The sequence below is a fragment of the Oryza brachyantha genome, chromosome 4 (assembly GCF_000231095.2).
Source record: "Oryza brachyantha chromosome 4, ObraRS2, whole genome shotgun sequence".
In the NCBI taxonomy this organism is placed as follows: Eukaryota; Viridiplantae; Streptophyta; class Magnoliopsida; order Poales; family Poaceae; genus Oryza; species Oryza brachyantha.
The window spans coordinates 16,483,505-16,502,210 of NC_023166.2; the positions used below are offsets into that span (position 1 = coordinate 16,483,505).

The 18,706-nt window shown below is 42.4% G+C and overlaps 2 protein-coding genes across 2 annotated transcripts; one reads left to right on the forward strand and one right to left on the reverse strand.

Annotated features, from left to right (window-relative positions):
* The first annotated feature begins 3,075 nt into the window (after positions 1–3,075).
* On the forward strand, positions 3,076–4,946 carry LOC102703770 (RHOMBOID-like protein 2). Its single transcript, XM_006652596.3, has 5 exons — positions 3,076–3,596; positions 3,682–3,845; positions 3,966–4,132; positions 4,217–4,452; positions 4,567–4,946. Exons 1-5 carry the CDS (start codon positions 3,079–3,081, stop codon positions 4,676–4,678), a joined length of 1,197 nt encoding a protein of 398 aa, XP_006652659.2. The 5' UTR covers positions 3,076–3,078; the 3' UTR covers positions 4,679–4,946.
* A 98-nt stretch (positions 4,947–5,044) lies between these two features.
* LOC102704050 (probable pectin methyltransferase QUA3) lies at positions 5,045–9,432 on the reverse strand. Its single transcript, XM_006652597.3, has 7 exons — positions 8,877–9,432; positions 8,028–8,231; positions 7,737–7,947; positions 7,404–7,665; positions 6,899–7,270; positions 6,302–6,397; positions 5,045–5,656 (listed from the first exon to the last, which is right to left on the reverse strand). Exons 1-7 carry the CDS (start codon positions 9,255–9,257, stop codon positions 5,434–5,436), a joined length of 1,749 nt encoding a protein of 582 aa, XP_006652660.3. The 5' UTR covers positions 9,258–9,432; the 3' UTR covers positions 5,045–5,433.
* Between the last annotated feature and the right edge of the window lie 9,274 nt (positions 9,433–18,706).

The window sequence follows — 18,706 nt, forward strand, 5'->3', positions numbered from 1 at the left end:
CAAGTCTCAGCTCCGAGGCTCCTGTAGCCCCGACGTGCTCGCCATCGAGCATCCGACCGACGCCGTCAACGGCCAGCCGGCGGGGCCATCCAGCCGCTCGTGCTCTTGTTGGGAGCCTTGTCGAGGTCGCGAGCCACCCCCACGCCCCCGGTGACCCATCTCCACCTACACCTGCAGCTGCGCCCGCCTGGTTCGTTGGCGAGCCATGCGCGCGTGTGCAGCTCAGCTGAACAATGTCAATGCGGGGTTCGACCGACGAAATGCGGAGCATTACTCCGCTCCAGTCTTTTATTTCGTGGGACTGGCTGTTTAAACGCTGCAAGTCCAGCTGCATCCAATCCCCTGCATACGTCCGTATCCCTACGGGATTTCCTTTCTTTTCATTAAAAAAAAACGTGTACACGATAAATCATGCCTGCAGCTGCAGCAAGGTTCGTTCGTTGGTCGAGGGGGGCAACTTGGCCATAATCCCCAGCTTATATAATGGGGGTAATATTTGGCTTTTAAGAGGAAAAACTAAACAATATATTTGTAAATGAAACTGTTTTTACCGATCTAAAAGCTAAGATTGAAAATAAACTATGATAAAAACCAAAATCAACTCAAAAAGGGTATTGTCCGGTTTTTTCAAAAAAAATTGTTCATGAATAAAACTTTTATATATGTGTTCTTGGTGATCGAAAAGCAAAGACTAGAAAATAAAATGAGGCCACCTATTAGTCAACCGCTTAAAAAAAACTAAATTCATCAATCAATTTCGTGAGTCGTAGATTGAAATTGACTGTGATAAATGAAATCAAACAAATTAACATGTAGGCAACAAGCACGGATCAAGCAAATCTAATGAATAAAAAATCAATTGATAAATTAAAAGTTTTGAAACGATTGACAAATAATAAAGTTGAAATAAAACACAATGAAAAAATTTTAAAATCAACTCTAACTCTAAATTTAAGGCCAAGGATTTAAATTTTGGGTTACAAGTATAAGAAGACGCGAAAAGATGATGTGCAAATTTAGGGTTAAAAATTTAAATTTTAGGTCATAAATAAAAACAGAAGCAAAAGCGAAAAGATGGAAACGAAATTGACATAACTGACTCGGTTGACAGTGAATGGTATATTGATGTGTATACTACTAATATTTGTTAGCACGAACGCATGATTGATTGGTTTGAGAGTGTGTGTACATATCTGTATAAGACTGCAAGCGTGAGTACGCCGTCCTGACTCGTGCATGATTTATTGGTTACGGCATCACCAACGATTTACAGTTGGAGCCTGGGTTATACGGAAGGTAGTAGATGTTAGAGAAATCGGCCGGGGACGCACGAAGAGACTGACGGTGATAGCCCGTTTGCAAACAGACGTAGCAGCAAAGCAACGGAACTGCGATACCAGACCGTGTCCATCTCGTGAAAAAGCGACTTCTTTTCTTCGCCCTAAAATTCCTAGCTAACCTGGCTTTGGATGCGTGTTGCTTTCTTCCTCGACCGTGTTGAACGAGCCTGGGTCTGGCTTTGTGCGAACGCGACGCTGTTCTACTACCGTTCTACGCCGTTACCGTGTGTCTCACTCGGTTCCAAGGAAGGAAACCGTAAACGTCGCCGCGAGCTGCAAACTACGTGCTCTGGCGTTGCTGAACCATGCACACTGCAGTTTTATTTTAAAGATGACTGCAACTGAGGTAATATTTTGGTTAGATTTACACATAAAGGAATACGCAATTAATAGATCTTTCCGTGGACCAGTTCACGTTCGCATGGAACTGAGAAGAAAATGCAGACCGTTCAGCATTAGGAGGATCAGAGTAGTACCATTTATTGTCCCCTTTATGTATCTTAGGATCGATTTGACAAAATGAACTGATTTACTAGTAGTTTAGATGAGTGGGCTCCCATGCAGCGATTTATAAAGATCGAGCCAACTGTAGTAGTACTAGCCAGCAAGGGCGAGATGCAAGTAGATCAACATCTGGCAAAATTGGAAAAAGAAATGCCAGGACGGCAGGGAAGGGAAGAGAAGGAAGCGAATACTGATCAGTACTTCAGTTGCAAAATGAGGAGATACAAGCCGTTTCGCTGTGTCGAGGAACAAGAGGTAACTGTGGCCCAGTCCTATGGCCGTGCATCCACATCGAGTTCGGTTTTTCTAGTAATCATCGGTGCAAATGGACGATTTACGAAAGCTTAGCCTCACCTCAATGATAGAGAAACAAAGGTTCAGAAAAAAAAAAGGAAAGCGAAACAGTGGAACGCGTGGAATGGTTCCTTGGAATAGCAATATTGAACTAACGCGGCTCTCGTTATCATACACTCGCCATCAATATAGCTATACCAATTTTTAAGCACAGAGGTAAATAGTAACGATAGTCAAGGAACAAAGAGAATGTCCATAGGACACATATAGTAGAACTTAACAGGTCCAATGGATTAGCTAAACCGGCTATTTTTAACCTTGAGTTCGCCTGTACGAAAGACTGAAACTAATAAGTACACCCAGAAACTGCTGAAATGATTTCTGCAATAAGCTTGACATCTACAGAGACGCTAGCTTGCCATTAGGAGTTCCTGTAAATCATCAAGCACCTATCGAACATCTATTTGGATGGTGGTATGGTACTAATGTCAAAGGAGCAGTGATTCTAGGAGGCATCTTTTAACCAAAGAGATAATAGATTAAAGTCAATATACATCCTAGAATCTCCAAAAAGAAAAAAAAAATCGGCCATCCTATTGCCTGCAAAACTCTAAAGAAAGCATTTTAGTACTGAAACACCCTAGTGCAAGACGCCAATTAGCACTTTCTTATAGGGAATTCCAGTTGATCCATAGGTAAAAAGTACTTAACCTTTTGTTTAAGCTCAAAACTATGGCAATCCAGTTGTCCAGTACAGCTATGCCTTACCATCAGTGTAAACCGACAGGTCAACTTCTCTAATCGCACCATCAGATCAACTCCTCTGAACCTACAAAGCTTCCATAGAAAACTTCCCGCCAACTCGGGCCCGCCTAGAGTTTCTCAACAGCCAGAAATAATGCAAGTGCTAAAATGTGATTTTTTTTTTTAAAAAAAAGAAATGATCAAACGCGCAAAAGCCCGCAGATTTAAACCTCAAACAACGAGTCTTTGGTCGTCTCGCCATCTCCGTGTCCGTGCCCTTCCTCATCTCCAACTCGAGCAGTTGCACCGACGAGCAGTTGCACCGATCACTCGAGCAGGCAGCGCGAAGCCAGCAGCTGGTCGTCGGGCCATGTCGAACGCCGACGTCGAGGCGGGAGGGCCTGGGAGAGAGGCGACGACGGGGATCAAGCCACCGCCGGGGAGGTACAACTCGAGCGGTAACGGGCCGAACGCGGTGGCGCCGGCGCCGCCGCCGTTCTACTACTACGACCAAGGGGCGGCGGCGCAGGATCGGCACCACCGGACGTGGGTGGTGCCGCTGGTGGTGATCGCCAACGTGGCCATGTTCGTGGTGGTGATGTACTACAACAACTGCCCAGCCAACGGCCGAGACTGCGTCGGCCGCAGCTTCCTCCGGCGACTCTCCTTCCAGCCGTTCAGGGAGAACCCCGTCCTCGGCCCCACGGCCGCCACGTAAGTCATCCCGCACGAGCATCTCTCTCTCTCCATTCTCTGGCTTCGTCTCTCTCCGGTTTGTGATCTCGGTGAATCGTGGCAGGCTGCGGAAGTACGGGGCGCTGGACTGGAACAGGGTGGTGCACGGCAACCAGGCGTGGCGGCTGGAGACGAGCACCTGGCTGCACGCCGGCCTCATCCACCTCTTCGCCAACATGATCAGCCTCCTCATCATCGGCATCCGCCTCGAGCAGCAGTTTGGATTCTGTGAGCCCCCATTCCGAGCCTTTCAGTGAAGACGACTCCGTCAAGAGCAGCAATGGTGTATGTAAAATGTCCCGGCGTTTTCTTTTTTTCTGACCGGCGTTCGTCTCTGCCGTCCTGCAGGGAAGGTCGGGCTGGTGTACCTCGTCTCCGGCTTCGGCGGGAGCGTCCTCTCCGTGCTCTTCATCAGCAGGAATGGCATCACCGTCGGCGCCTCCGGAGCCCTCTTCGGCCTCCTCGGCGCGATGCTCTCGGAGCTCATCACCAACTGGACCATCTACAGCAACAGAGTAGGCTTTCTCCTCCTCCTCTGCTTGATTCATCAGGCATTTTGCTCCAGACCAGTCACCTGACGCAGAGTGAACCATCTGCAGTGTGCAGCCATGGCGAACCTGATCATCATCGCCGCCATCAACCTGGCGCTGGGTATACTCCCCCGCGTAGACAACTTCGCGCACATTGGAGGGTTCGCCACCGGGTTCCTCCTCGGCTTCGTGCTGTTGATCCAGCCCCAGTTCGGATGGTCGGCGCACCCCTCTGGTACCAAGTCCAGGTACAACGCGTTCCAGATCGTGCTCCTGGTTCTCTCCGTGGCCTTGTTGATAGCTGGGTAAGTAAGCTTGTTTCTTTCTGTCAAAAAACATGGAATTCTTGAGGAGCACAATATTGTATGATCGAAATGGGGTCAGGAGTGCCTAATCTGAGGCCATGTATGCATAAACAGGTTTGCAGCTGGGTTGATCAGTGTATTCAAGGGAGTCGACGGCAACGCTCACTGCAGCTGGTGCCATTATCTTACCTGCGTGCCAACCTCCAGCTGGAAATGCGACAAATGAACAGGAAATCCAGCGACCTCTCACTGCAGGGGAGAATGCCGCCCAGCCCAGCTCAAGAGGACACCATCGAGATAAATAGTAGATGATATAATGTACTGATAATTGAGGCTGCCTTATAAATTTTACGCTGTATAGAACCAGTGCCATCCATTCTTACCTGTATTCGTCTGTGCGGTGTTGACAGTAGTACTAATTCTGCTTGTATATGTTGAACTATGTAAAGTTCCCCTGCCTTTTTTACTGGTCAATCGGTCAGTTCCTGTCTAAAGAAAATGTGGCCTGTCTCATTTGCAAGTTACTCAAAAACATCACTCGAAGGTTGAATTATTTCACTAGCTGAACAAATTCCTATGATCAATATGCATGAAAGATGAAACATATATACTTGACATTTAATTTGTACAAGGATTTAACAAAATAACTTGTGCGACCTGCAATAATAGTTCGTGTTATGGGAAGGAACATGGATGCACAACAAACACAACATTTTTCACAACACAAGCCTATAAATATCAACCAGAAGTATCTTGTCAAATTGAGGGAAGCCACAAAATATCAAGACTTGCACCACAACGCTATGCACCTAACTCATCACTGAAGAAAAAAGAATAGATTGACGAAACGAATGACCACCTTGATTAATCTATTTCCTCATTAACCTGATAGGTACTAACTTTCACCCCATCCCCAAAAGGTCAAAATCAGGGGATCGTCAATTAAAAAAAGAAGTGTTATAAACATAAGCAGACATTAAACTATAGCGATGTTAATGGTAGCTTCCAATGTGTTTTAGTAGCCACAAGTATTTTCTCCATGCGACCTGATTCAGGCTCAGCGTCATGCACCTGAGCAATCCACCGAATGGACTGAGCAACCTGTGCTGCCTTGTCGATCACATCTGGGGAGTCCCGTATAATAGCAGTTCCTTCTGGGCGCAGTATGCGATCCATCTCCAACATCACATCAAACAGGTCACATCTACGAAAGAAATTGAATCAGGTAAGGCTCTTTTACAGTACTCCCTCCATTTCTAAATATTTGTCGCCAAGTATTTATTAAAACTTCAACATTCATCCTTTTTACAAAACTTTTCTACATACCTAAATAGATGCCATGTTCTCAAAGCGTATCGCATAATAAACATAAATATTCAACTTTTATTTATCATAATCTAATCATTTAAAAATAATTAGTAGTCAAAGTTACAACAGTACCAGTCAAACAGTGACAAGTATTCAGAAACGGAGGGAGTACATTATATGCCACACATGTCCATCAATAAGGATAACATTAGTAAACATGTTGCATAATGTAATTGTGTGGGACTGAGGAGTGACAAATTATGCTCTAGATGATGTTTATTTTTACAAACCCCTGCAGATTTCAAGTACTAGTTTATTTACAATGTGATAAGAACAGGCAATAAGGGTTGATGGAGATATATACTTGTGCTGAACATCTTAAATTGGTGATGGTAATTTTAATATGACGCTTCTTGGCTATTACTGAAACTATTCTGAAATTTTTTTAGCAATGAATTCGACCACTCTAAAAGATGTACAACAGAACAAGTTAAGAATGCAAGAGATAAGACAGTGATAGCTAAGTTTATGGTTGGTGTACCTGTTTTTGCCAGAAATTGGGTCTCTTATCAAAGAGCTGATTCCATCAGCATGAATGAGATCATAGGTACGAGGATAGGTTGAGAAAGGCTCACACCTGGAACCAAAGGCATATCATTATTATATTAATCAGTACGCAAACATTCAAGTATTAATCTATACCATGAACAACTCCTCTTTATATGGATTTGACATTCAAATTCTTGTATCTTGTAAAACTTAAGTCTTAAAACTTTATGGATAGTGAAACAATAAATTTTGCAGAAAGTACCATAAAAGTCACAGATTTTCTAAGATCTATTAAGATATATAAGAATCCAATGATTAACACTATTCAAAACTCAAGCCAAAATTCATTGTGAGTGATAGAACAGGTCTGAACAGGCCTGGCTAAATACTTGCTGTTTAACTCATACAAAAAAATGAATTTCAAAGAAGTTCCAAAATAACTGCAGAGTAACATGAACATGCGCTTCAAAAAGGGATGAGCATGGTAGTTTAAGTCTTAAACTACCTTGCTGAAAAAAATTGGGATTACAGTCAAACACATTACATTAACTGAAGACATTGCAATTCTCTGTAAATATTGAGTTCTTACCATTCATGATAAACTCCAATAAGGCCCCTGTCATATATTACTCCCAGTGTCAATGGTTTCTGAGCAGGAACAACATTCATAACCCATACAGGGTCAGGGACAACAGCAGCTGCTAATCCTCCAAGGTACGCATTCATGTCCATGACATTACGAATTTCAGCAGTCCCAAGCTTCACACCCAGTGATTTCTTATAATATGACACCCTTTTGGCCCACTTCTGAGTATCTAGTTCAAACAAATTTGCTCCATTTTCCATAAGAGAGGCCCTAGCAGAAGGTTTAGACAACCTATCTGGCCACTTGCGAATGGAACCAACAGCTATTTCCTCCGCCAAAGAGACCTTACTGACACATTTCTTCAACTTGAAGTACCTGCATGGTAAACCATATAAGCAAACATATGAAAAATATACAAAAGGCTTTCTCGCATGCTCATATTTTCAACAAGAAAACAATACAGATATCTGCAGGCACAACAAATATAATTGTTACAGACAAGTATTACCATGCTTGATCTGGATCATCGTCAGTGCTACACAAATCAATGTTAAATTCATTTTGGTTAGGAAGACATGAAGCCTCAGTAGGTTTCTTCCAAATCGCAGTATTACCATCTACAGTTATCAGCTTGTAACACAAAGCCAGCGCCATTGCTTGAAGTTCAGTCCATTCCTTCTCTTGCTTCTTCCACTGGACTGGGGGTCCCGATATAATCAGGTATCCTCCTGGCCTAAGTAGACGGTCAACTTCAATCAAGTAGCTCCCATCTGCAAGTGTATAAATGTAAGAGGTGGCATTTGCACGAATCATGTCAAATAAGAAGAAATGGCTTACTTACTGTAGGCAGTAAAAGGTATCAAACACCGGGAGCAATGAACAAAATCAAAAGACTGTGCAGGAAATGGAAGACGCCGCGTGCCCAACATCAAAAGAAATGCAGGAATTCCTCTCTCCAGAGCAAATTGTATTTGAGACTTATGTGAATCTCTTGGGGCAAAGGAAAGCGTCATGATATTCTCTTTAAGTAAAAACCCACCAAAACTAGCAACCTTCAGAAAGGAAAGGATCGGACTATCATTTCTTTGAAAGTACAACATAAAATAATTCATGTGAAGATTTAGCTTATTACCCCACATCCCATATCAAGACCCGTCCTCAGGAGACCACTTTTTAGTGGAACATATTGGGTAAGCTTTTCAATATATTGTTCAGCTCCATCAGGAAACATAGTACCACCTCCAGGAAAAATAAAGTATGAGCCTTCCTGCTTCATCCACCCCTGATGACCTTTTCTTTCAGCAATCTTACCATAAGGCATGTTATCGTGCCATATCTGCATAGAGAACAATAACTAAAATACATAACTCTCCAGAAAAATACAGTGCGACTAGTCTGCATCCTGTTAAGACATACAAGAAAAAAAAGCAACAGCACGCTTTTAATTTGTACATTCCACAGTCCAGTTACGCATAACTAGGTAAAATCAAGCTAAATTTTCCAGGAGATAGATGTGAAATTTTGCGGCAATTGGTCGTGAACAAGTGATAGTCCAAATGCCAACATTTTCTGCCCAATGTCTTGCTTCATAAGCTCGTACTTCCAAATAAACAACATACCACCAGTCAAAACTACTCAAGAGAGCATATGCAAACCCGTTTGGAACAAGCATAGAATCAGAAAACTATGTGCATCTAGCCACTGGCAGAATGAGATGCACAAGCCTGTATGCACTAGCACCAAGCTACAATTCCATAACCAACCGAAGCAACAAATAAGCACAGGTAACAGCAGCAACAAATAAGCACAGCTAACAGCACACATATCAGATAAAATGACTCCCCTCACGTTTCACCTCCTAAATACATAAAAACCGAGTCACCGGTATCAATCTTCGAACACACTAGGCAGTCAATTTCAGGTGCTAATTTCCTACTAGGGCTTAACCTCGAGTGGAAGCAGCAATGCCGACAGCACGCACCTTGTGGAGGCTCTCGGGCCAGGGCACTGGGACGCGGTAGCCCCGCGGCGGGAGGACGAGGCACACAGGCGCCTCGCCGCGCGCGGGGCAGTGGCGCTCGCGGTAGTAGTTCATCTCACGGCTGAGGCGGGAGCTGCGGCGGGGATCCTCGCAGGGAAGGAGGTCCACCTCTGAGGCGGCGCACGGCGGCACCGCGGAGCCGGCGAGAGCGGCGGGGAGCGGCCCCCCGCGGCGCGGCGTGAAGACGAGCGCGAGGAAGACGACCACGGCGAGCAGGAACACCGCCCAGACGGCGTCGAGGAACGACCACTGCCACTGTCCGCCGCCGACGCCGGAGATGGCGCCCCGGCGATGCGGGCGCAAGGAGCTGAGGAGGCCCATGGCGAGGCGAGGAAGCGGCGTCGGCGGCGGCGGCGCCGAGAGTGCTAGACTGCTAGTGCGATCGGATCAAGGCCATTGAGGTGGGCTTGGTTCCGATTTCGAGTGGTTTTTGTGCTTTGCGTATTCCTCCAACCTCCATTCGGTGCTTGCTTTCGCGGGAGGTTGGGCCGTGAGATGTGTGCAACAGGATTACATGATAGGGCATTCGTGCAAAACTTTACCCGGTTCTTTTTCTTTCGTTATTGATTTTTCTTTAAACACATGACGCTATAACATGCCGCATACTCGCTCATATATGAACATAGAAGCACGTCCTACCCATACTAGTAACTCCGAAGACTGAAGCGACTATATCTTGATATTGATGAAATTATCATTTGCACATTGTTGTCTAGCACTAAAACAATACCAAATCAAATATATGATTTAAACCCGTGTGCATGTGCTCCACCATAATTAACCTAATCAGCTGAGCTAAGCCTATTTCACTTTATTATCAAATCTTGTAGTACAATTTTTTTTTTAGAAAATTGGTGTGTATGCAACAGTTTGGTCATGGTAGGACTCCAACAAATCTTAATGCTTATTTGGAAAGCGGAACATAGGATTCACAAAAAGCGAAAACAAGAAAAGGAACTTGTCGAGAAAAGTTTTAGGAGCTATGCAATATTGCATGATTTCAATAAGTACCTTTGGATGGTTAACTGCAATTGTGGCACAGAGATTTTACTTCTCAGTTTCATATGGTAAGTCATTTTAAACCTATCCTAAGTTATGCTTAAATTTGATCAATTTTATAGAAAAATGTGTAAATATCTAGTGATGGAGGCACTTCACGGGCAGGTCGGGCGATTGTCCAGCTCTGTCACTGGTGTATTTACTGTATTTATGTCACCCCACAGGTAAGAAAAATATATATCCCTACCGCAAGCAACTAGTTGCCTGGGCTACAAGATATCGTGGTCTCTGCCACTACAAATATCTACAAGCACCACATTAGTTTTATTAAATACATCATTAAATATATCTGTACTACCTTTATTTTACGTTAGAATTGTTACTACATTTTTCGATAAAGTTGATCAAACTTAAAAAATATTTGACTTAAAACAAAACAAAACTGACTTATAATAGAAAAATGAATGAAGTACTATTTTAAGAAAATCATGTGTAGAAGATCGAGTGTATGCGTTGGACTTAACAACATTAGCTACAAGGCTATTGTAAAGACTTGTTTAGCAGGGCTTCAGCTCCTAAATCCTAACACCTGGATCTAACCGCAGTGATAGTGAGAGTTAGCTCCGGTAGGACGTAGAGGCAGTCATGCTCTCGCAAACGATATTAGGAGGTCTGTACTAGTTAGATATAATTTTAACCATCATTTCTATTGATCTTTAACATAAATTTTAGATGGATCTTCATGGGGTTCTAATGGCTTTAAGGGAGGTAGCGGGGGTTGAGCCCCCGCCATGCTAAATCCGCCCCTGCGTAGAGGTGGCATAGAAGTGTTTGGCTTGCTTCTTTAGCTCTAGAAATCCTAGAGAGACGGGGTGTGACTGACCATACAACCGTCGGGTTTATATATTGATTAGAAGGCAAGAGTATTTGTTTGAAAGTTCTTGCTGATATATAAATGTTAAGTTTCCTTGTATGTAAGAAAAAAAACTCCGAGATAGATTAGAAAAATGCTAAAGTCGACACATGTCATAACTATGGGCATGTTCGCAATGGTCAATGTTGTTTGACTATTTAGTTCTACCTCCGTTTCATAATGTAAGATGTTTGACTTTTTTTTTCTAACGTTTGACCATTTATCTTATTTAAAAATTTAGTACAAATATAAAAAATGATAAGTCGTGCTTAAAGTTCTTTTGATAAAAAAGTAAGTCACAAACATAATAAATGATATTTTCATATTTTTTTAATAAGACAAATGATCAAACATCACAAGCAAAAAAGTCAAACATCTTACGTTATGAAACGGAGGGAATATATACAAAACATGAAAAGCCATTAGCACATAGTAATTAATTAAGTATTAGCTATTATGAACTTGAAAAATAGATTGATTCTTTAAAGAAGCTTTGATATCTTTCTTAAAAAACACATAGTTTGGGGAAATTTGAAGATAAACTAAGGCCGCGTTGGGTGGTGGAGGAGATTAATTACCTTGCCCGGCACGGAAAACGGAGTAATAGATTAGTACATAATGAATTAATTATTAATTATTAAAAATATGAATAGATTAATATGATTTTTTTAAAACAACTTTCCTATAGAAAATTTTTCCAAAAAATACACCGTTTAGCAGTTTGGAAAGAGTTCGTACGGCAAACGAGAGAGCTAAGTTAACTTAGCTACTTGGCCGAACACGGCCTAACTTACATTAGATTTTACGCTTGAAATAGGTTTGTGTGGGGCAGAGTATAAACAATATTGACCTGTATCTAGTCCATACGTGCTCATCGAAGCCCATACACCCTATTTCTAGCCCGTCCTGGCTAAATGAGTGGGCTGATTGAGTTATTGAGGCTTTCTAAAGAGTTGGGAGTACTAACAGCGAGACATAACAACTCCTTCATGGGCCCTCGTCTCGTTGAATTCATCACAGGATAAAGGCCCGTCTTAACCCGCCTAACTCTCTCGCTGTTCTCTTCATTGGAGAGTTGGGACTTGGGAGTGAATGACTACCAGTACAGAACTTACCCCCTATTAAAATATAACTATTTCTAAAGCTAAGTATCGAGATTATTCTATCCGTTTCAATATATAAAGTGCAACAATCATTAACACAAGTGTTAAGGACCAAGAACATCGAAGAACACTTCCTCGCGTTTAGATTTCCTCGGGGTGTAAGTATATATGCATATATATATAACGTGATTGAGCAACGGTGAAAATTTTAAAATAAATTAAATTTAGATGTGACATATGTGCTAGTTAATACATAAAGAAAAAATAGTTATTTTAGACCGTAGGGAGTAGCTAAGAACGATTGGAGTGTTGTTGGTAATTGACCGAGAAAAAAAATACATGTGAAAGAATCGAATAGAAAATATATGTGATCTGTAGAGATGAGAAGAAACATATAGAAATATCATTATTTTAAAACAAATGGTGCTCATTTTGGACGGTGAGATTACTGCTAAGGAACACGAGTGTATACACGGCGACTTCACTTCAGCCATGCAATACTCTGTGTTATGTTGACCGAGTAAACCAGGGGTCAACCATAGTACTATAGCAGAGGATTTTTATTGCCACAGGTACCCTATGTAGAACGAATCTTGTGTTTGACTACTGGCTCGTCTCATACTCTCATGACTCTGTCCACACAAGCGTTGACTGACTGCCAGTCACTGCCTTGCCGTGTTCCGTGACTACATTTAAAGCCGCGATGCAAAGTTTCCATGGGCATAATGGATGCCATTAGGGTAAATAATGGAGGCATGAAGTACATTCTGTTGGGGGCGCTGCATCAGTTGTGTCAGCCTGAATAGTTGTTTATGACAAACACCCTGAGATAAAAGTACTGTCATTTGGCTTGACAGTACTACTCGTTTTACATAGACAAAAAGCTGCACGACGTTGTCCTACCAAGCCCCAGGCAAAGTGTGGATGGCTAGACCTTCAAGCTTCAGCGAGTATTACTATGACGGCCATCACGTGATATTGTGAACGCTTTGAATCGGCTACCGCAAGGACAGTATCAATGGAAAAAAACTAACATGATTATTATACTATAAAAAATTATTTATATAAACCATTTTTAATAATAGAGGTGTCTTCGAGTAATAATTATTCTCTTTCTCTCCTAACTCTATATTAACTACCAATAGTAAGCATGATATATATTTCTTAGAAACTAAGAAACTAGTGGTTTCTTTCAAACAGTGAATTCATGATTTCTTGGTAAATTGGGTGAGGAGAAAACTTGTTTTGAAATCACTTCTAAGTTTTCTCTATCTTTCTTTATTAATTATGTTGACATGTCATCATTTTTCTTATGTGATAAGCTATTTAATAAGGAGATAAACCATCATTAATATACCATTGGGATTGTCCTAATATACTTGGCAAAATTCTTAAAAGTGCTCGTTCTTCCTTAAAAAAAAGTTCCTAAAACTGCTCCAGCCAGAGTTGAATCGCTAATAGTGGGATTCGGGTGCGTTACTTTGCCCTATCTCCTAATTTCTTTCTGCATGTTTGTATTATTTTTAACCGATAAACTATATATTTTATAAAATAATTTAATATATAAGTTTATTATCTCATCTTTTCAAATAATGTTATGCTATGTTGTATAACAAACCTATTTTATAACATAAAATTTATAGATCCCATCCGGGGATAAAAACCGTTGCTTTTGAAGTCCGCATCCGAAACAGCAAAATCTAATATAATAATTATTTAGAATATATTCCATGGCATAAATAAATTTAGCTAGACTACGCTCATCGTTTCGCTTCTTATTTTGAATCTTAAATTTAATGTTTGATTTTGAATTTTTTACCATAGTTTTAGCTTTGTCTTTCGGATAGCTAAAAATATATATATAAAAATTTCATTATAAAATTATTTTAATTTGGAAATATGATATTTAATCACCCCAAGACGGAGTTGCTAGCTTCCGACGGCCCTCCACACGCCAAATCACACCCATCGCCATAGGAGTATTGTGGGAAGTATGTTGGCACTTGGCACTCCCGGTTACTGTCGCTTGTCGACAAGTCAGTTCCATCGTGTCAAGATTCGCTCACCGTACCACCTGGAATTTATTGTACACAAGAAATATATCCCAGCATACAATGTGCATATACAACTGATAATCAACTATGCGTATACAACAATATGTTTCTTTGTAACATGGGATGAGAAAAGAGAAAAGAGGCTGAACGACTCCATTATAGGTAATAGATACATGTGTTCCGTACAAAGCATACTCGATATTAAAATAAATAAATCTAAAATCAGATGAATACTTCTACATTCTTTTGTTAGATCAGCATGACAGATTATCTGTTCTTTTAGTTATTTTGTGGATAAACAATAAAATTAACTACTATAAAATTAAAAATCTACTTTAAAATGTATGTATATAAAAATCGAGAAATAATCTATTTCACACTACTGTAATCTGCAATATCTCAATTAGGGTTTCTTTGGAAGAAAGAAATTTTACAAAAATTCTGCAGGGTATGAATCCTCTAGAAAAAATTTCTATATACTCATTTGGATCAAAGGAATGAACCCTCTAGAATTCATATGGAATGACCCTTAATTAATAACCAATTTATTTTGGAAGGAACAAAGTACTCCAGCTCACAAGGATAAGGGGTGATTGTTTCGCGACATCTTTGCAAATAAAAATAATTTGTAAATAATTTTTAATATGTATCTTAATATTCTAAAATTTAAGACTGAAAAATAAATTTTGATAACAGACCTTAAATCAATTCTAATTTAAGTTTAAAAATTTAAAATTTAACTTATAGCCATAAGCAGAAGAGAAAGTTGGAAGAAAGCAATCTAGCGTAGCCTCTCGTGGTTGCTCGTACAAAGAAAAGGAGTAAACACATAGTAAAGAAATATTTTTAGGTAAACCCTCTACTCCTATACATATGATTTAGCAATTTTAAACCAAAACTTTAATGAAATAAAATATGATGAAGATATCAAAACTAACTAACACAACTGCTCCAACTGATTCTAAAATAGAAGCACATGCGATATTTGAATCTAACTATTTCTATTACTATTAATATTATTACTGTCTTCGTCTTATAATAACTTTATTTTTCGATTTATGTGCTCCAACGTTTGATTATTCGTCATATTTAAAGAATTTGTATAAAAACCTAAAAAATTAGTCACACGTAAAATATCATATATGTTTTACCATCTAATAACAATAAAAACATTAATCGTAAAAAAAATTTAAATAAGACGAAGATTGTATCTAACAACTGAAAAACAAATTTAATATGGGAGGGGTAGTACTTGTTTCATAGGTTATCTTTTATTTAAAATTATTTTATTTTATCTTTAACTGTCCTTTTGCTTAGGCTTTTTTTACTTTTTATATAAGAAACATTATAGCAGTTTATTCTCAGGTACTACTACCAAACGACCTAAAAATCCTGACGTAGTTATACATATCTGCATCTGCCCTTCACCTGCCGAGGTGATATATGGATAGGCTTTACGGGTGCCGTCTCGTCCTACTCTAGTCAAAACCCATCCTCACGTACTACAACTGGCTAGCGCCAGCCATATCCATAGGGATCATGTGCGGTGCGTACGTGCTAATTCGCCCGGGCTCCCGTCCCGGCCCCCTCAGGCCTCCGTGCCGTGCCGACCCGGGCGGCGCCGAAGTGCCGAACGGCTCTCGTCCTCTACCCTGTTCTGTTCCGCGTCGCTTTCCCCTCCACGGATCGTCGTCAGCCGTGTGTGCTTGAGAGGCTCGCCGCTCGCTTCGCCCTGGACTGGACGTATCGCCCTTTGATTTTGCCCCGGGAGTACTTGAGTTGCGAGGTGGCGAGCTCATCACTGGCTCCATCGGGCCGACCCGGCCGGCCGGCCGGACTCGTGTGAGTCAATAATTGTACTTGCCGGCTCACGGCTCTATTGAATCGACTGTTCGACGCACAGGTCACAGGGTGGCGCGGTTGAGGACGTACGCAAAGCGACAAGGTAAAAAGGAGAAAGAACAGAGCCACGCGCTGATGCCGTTTGGCCTATGATATATGCCAGCGCCATGCCCATGCGTAAAATTAGAGCATGTAAAGTAGCATGTTATAAACCAACTACAAACATATTTTAAAGAGATAAAAGGAAAAGAGAAGAGATATGAGATATTAATTTGTAGCCAGTTGCACACATGTTTTAAGACAAAATGTATGTATAATATGTGGGACCATGTATTAATGTTTTATAGTTAACTATTGTATGGATTAGCTATTAGACTGACTATAGATGAATTGGAGCTAATAGTTAGCTATACTATTGAACTTGCTCCAGCAGGTACAATAGCAGGCTATAAGCTAGCTATAAGCATATTTTTAAGAGATAAGAGAGAAAAGAGAAAAGAGGTGAGCTACTAATTTATAGCCAGCTGTACACGAACTCCAAGACAAAATATGCGTATGACATGTGAGACCATGTATTAATGTTTTGTAGATAACTATTGTATAAGTTGGCTATTAGATTGACTATAGATAAATTAGAACTATTAATTAGCTATACTATTCAACTTGCTCTTAGCGAGGCGGATCAATCCCATTCATATAGAGAGCACAGAACACCACAAGGAAGCCTCTTATCAAGACAAGGCACTCAAAACCAAACCAGAAGAAAAAAAAAAAAGAAAGCTCTCCTGCGCTGCGCTGCGCCGCGCATGCACAACGCACTGCGTGGCAGACACATGGAACGAGACGCATGACGGCAGAGTGCAATGGCCCCCGTTCCTTGGCCTCTGGCCTGCGACAAGCAAGCACCACGTCGCAGCCGCGGCATCCTGTGGGTTTTTTCTCCCACGCCTCCCCGCGCACATGCGGCCCTGGCGCGCGCTCTCCGGACGCAGTGCAATGCGCATCGAAGCAACCGGACCGTTTGGCTCCCCGCGCCCGCGCGCGCAGAAGTAGGTAGGAACGAGGACGACACGGACGAGATTTGCGAGAACAACGGCGAGGCAAATGCAAAAGGACCGGCGTGGCGCCGTGGGCAGTGTCGCGTAGCCAGGGCATGGACGTATGTACGCGCGATCCATCGATCGGTCGGGGCAGATAGATTCGATTCGATCTCTCCCAGATGGCCCCCATCTCGCTGCGGCTGCATCGCATCGCATGCATGCAGCCGCACCCGCACCCGCACCGAATTTCTCCATGCGCTCCGCTAATCCGGGCAAGCAAGCGAGCGCGCGCGCGCGTGTGTAGGGCATGGCGCTGCCTGCAGCGGCCCATGTGCCCACGGGGTCGCGATCTCGGTCGCACGTTCAGGGCGCAAACGGCACGCCCGTGTCGTCGCTGGGACACCCATGCCGCTCACCGACGGTTTTGCTGCTGTTCTTTGCCTGCTCTGCTCCACAGTGCCCGCCGCAACACAGCGAATCGGCGATACCCATACAAAAACGTGGCGGCGTAACAATAGACGACACTGTTTCCCCTCCTCGTGCGTTCTGACATCGCGACGGGAATTCGCTCGTGTCGCTAGTGTTACCCCGTGGCCGCGAGTGAACGAACTGTAATAAACTTTGACCGAATTCATAATTAGGAATTGTCGGGTACTGCTGCTACTTCAAAAAAGAATTGCCAACAGCCAGATTAGGAATGGGCTAGTGGATGACACCAACGCAATAATCAACAAAGGTGATCGCTGATCACACCATCATTACGAGCCAGTAGGGTATCATATATCAAGATTCCAGTGTCAAATAAACAACAGGTCCAGAGACGGTGACGATATACGAAAAGGGGCGTCACGAATCACTGAACAGGCTTTGCCTTCATTGCAAGGCGCCAAGGCCTCGAACGTCAAGGGAGAGCGATGGTTGGAGCCATGGAGCTTTCATTATTCTTCTCCTCCATCATGGCACTACATCGAGTCAAGTTAACATACAGCATTTCCATGCATGGCAGAGCATCTATGGTCCCAGTCTGGCGTTGCACAAAAGCACAAGCCTTGGAGTAGTACTAAACCACTTCGTGCGTTGTGTCTCATCTCTATCCACCGTGCATGGGGGCTTGGAATTATTAGTACAAAGCACCAAATCCAGCTTAATTAGGAGGTACATAAATTTATTTCTGGACACAGGGCGAGCACATCCAACGCCAGAGACAGCTTCGAGGATGGTACCATGTACCATCAACTATGCTAGTGTACACAGTACGAGCATGGCTAATATTACTGTAGAAGATGGCAACACATATGCTGGAGTTGTGACCACCCCCAACAACTTCGCAGGACGAGCTAGACCGTAGTAGACAGATCGACTTGCACCAAGAACATCTCTAATCCTTAAATTTTTGTTTGCTATCGCAGTACATTTGTTTCACATGACCCAGGAGCTCGAGCTGTACCTCTTCCTTTCGCCTTGGATAAGACCAAGCTCCTGAACCACTGGATGCTTCAGCGCTTCATAATATTTTTTTCTCTCTCTTAAGCTACGGTAACATTAATCGCCGGCTGGACGGATCATTATCCTACCAGTACGGAGTGCACATTGACCCCATTTGGAGACACCACGGACATTTTCTTCCTACCAATCGCGATCTCCCGTTTCCACGAGAACATGTGGCTGACCCAGACATCAACCGCTAATCTTTATTACAGATCGTACTCCTACTAATCGCCATGCCATGTAAAGTTAAGGATAGACGACCCTGGTCAGGGACCAATCCTTTGACACGGGATCGGCATCAGCAGTAGGCCCTGATTAAGCTAGATTGTTT

Bases quoted from the DNA above. Each gene is read 5' to 3' on its own strand.
- LOC102704050 (XM_006652597.3), bottom strand. From the start codon at position 9,257: ATGGGCCTCCTCAGCTCCTTGCGCCCGCATCGCCGGGGCGCCATCTCC. The intron at 8,232-8,876 runs GTGCGTGCTGTC...TTCTCTATGCAG, and splicing joins GGCCCGAGAGCCTCCACAAG to ATATGGCACGATAACATGCC. The intron at 5,657-6,301 runs GTACACCAACCA...TTTCTTTCGTAG, and splicing joins CCAATTTCTGGCAAAAACAG to ATGTGACCTGTTTGATGTGA.
- LOC102703770 (XM_006652596.3), top strand. From the start codon at position 3,079: ATGATCAAACGCGCAAAAGCCCGCAGATTTAAACCTCAAACAACGAGT. The intron at 3,597-3,681 runs GTAAGTCATCCC...GAATCGTGGCAG, and splicing joins CTCGGCCCCACGGCCGCCAC to GCTGCGGAAGTACGGGGCGC. The intron at 3,846-3,965 runs GTGAGCCCCCAT...GCCGTCCTGCAG, and splicing joins CGAGCAGCAGTTTGGATTCT to GGAAGGTCGGGCTGGTGTAC.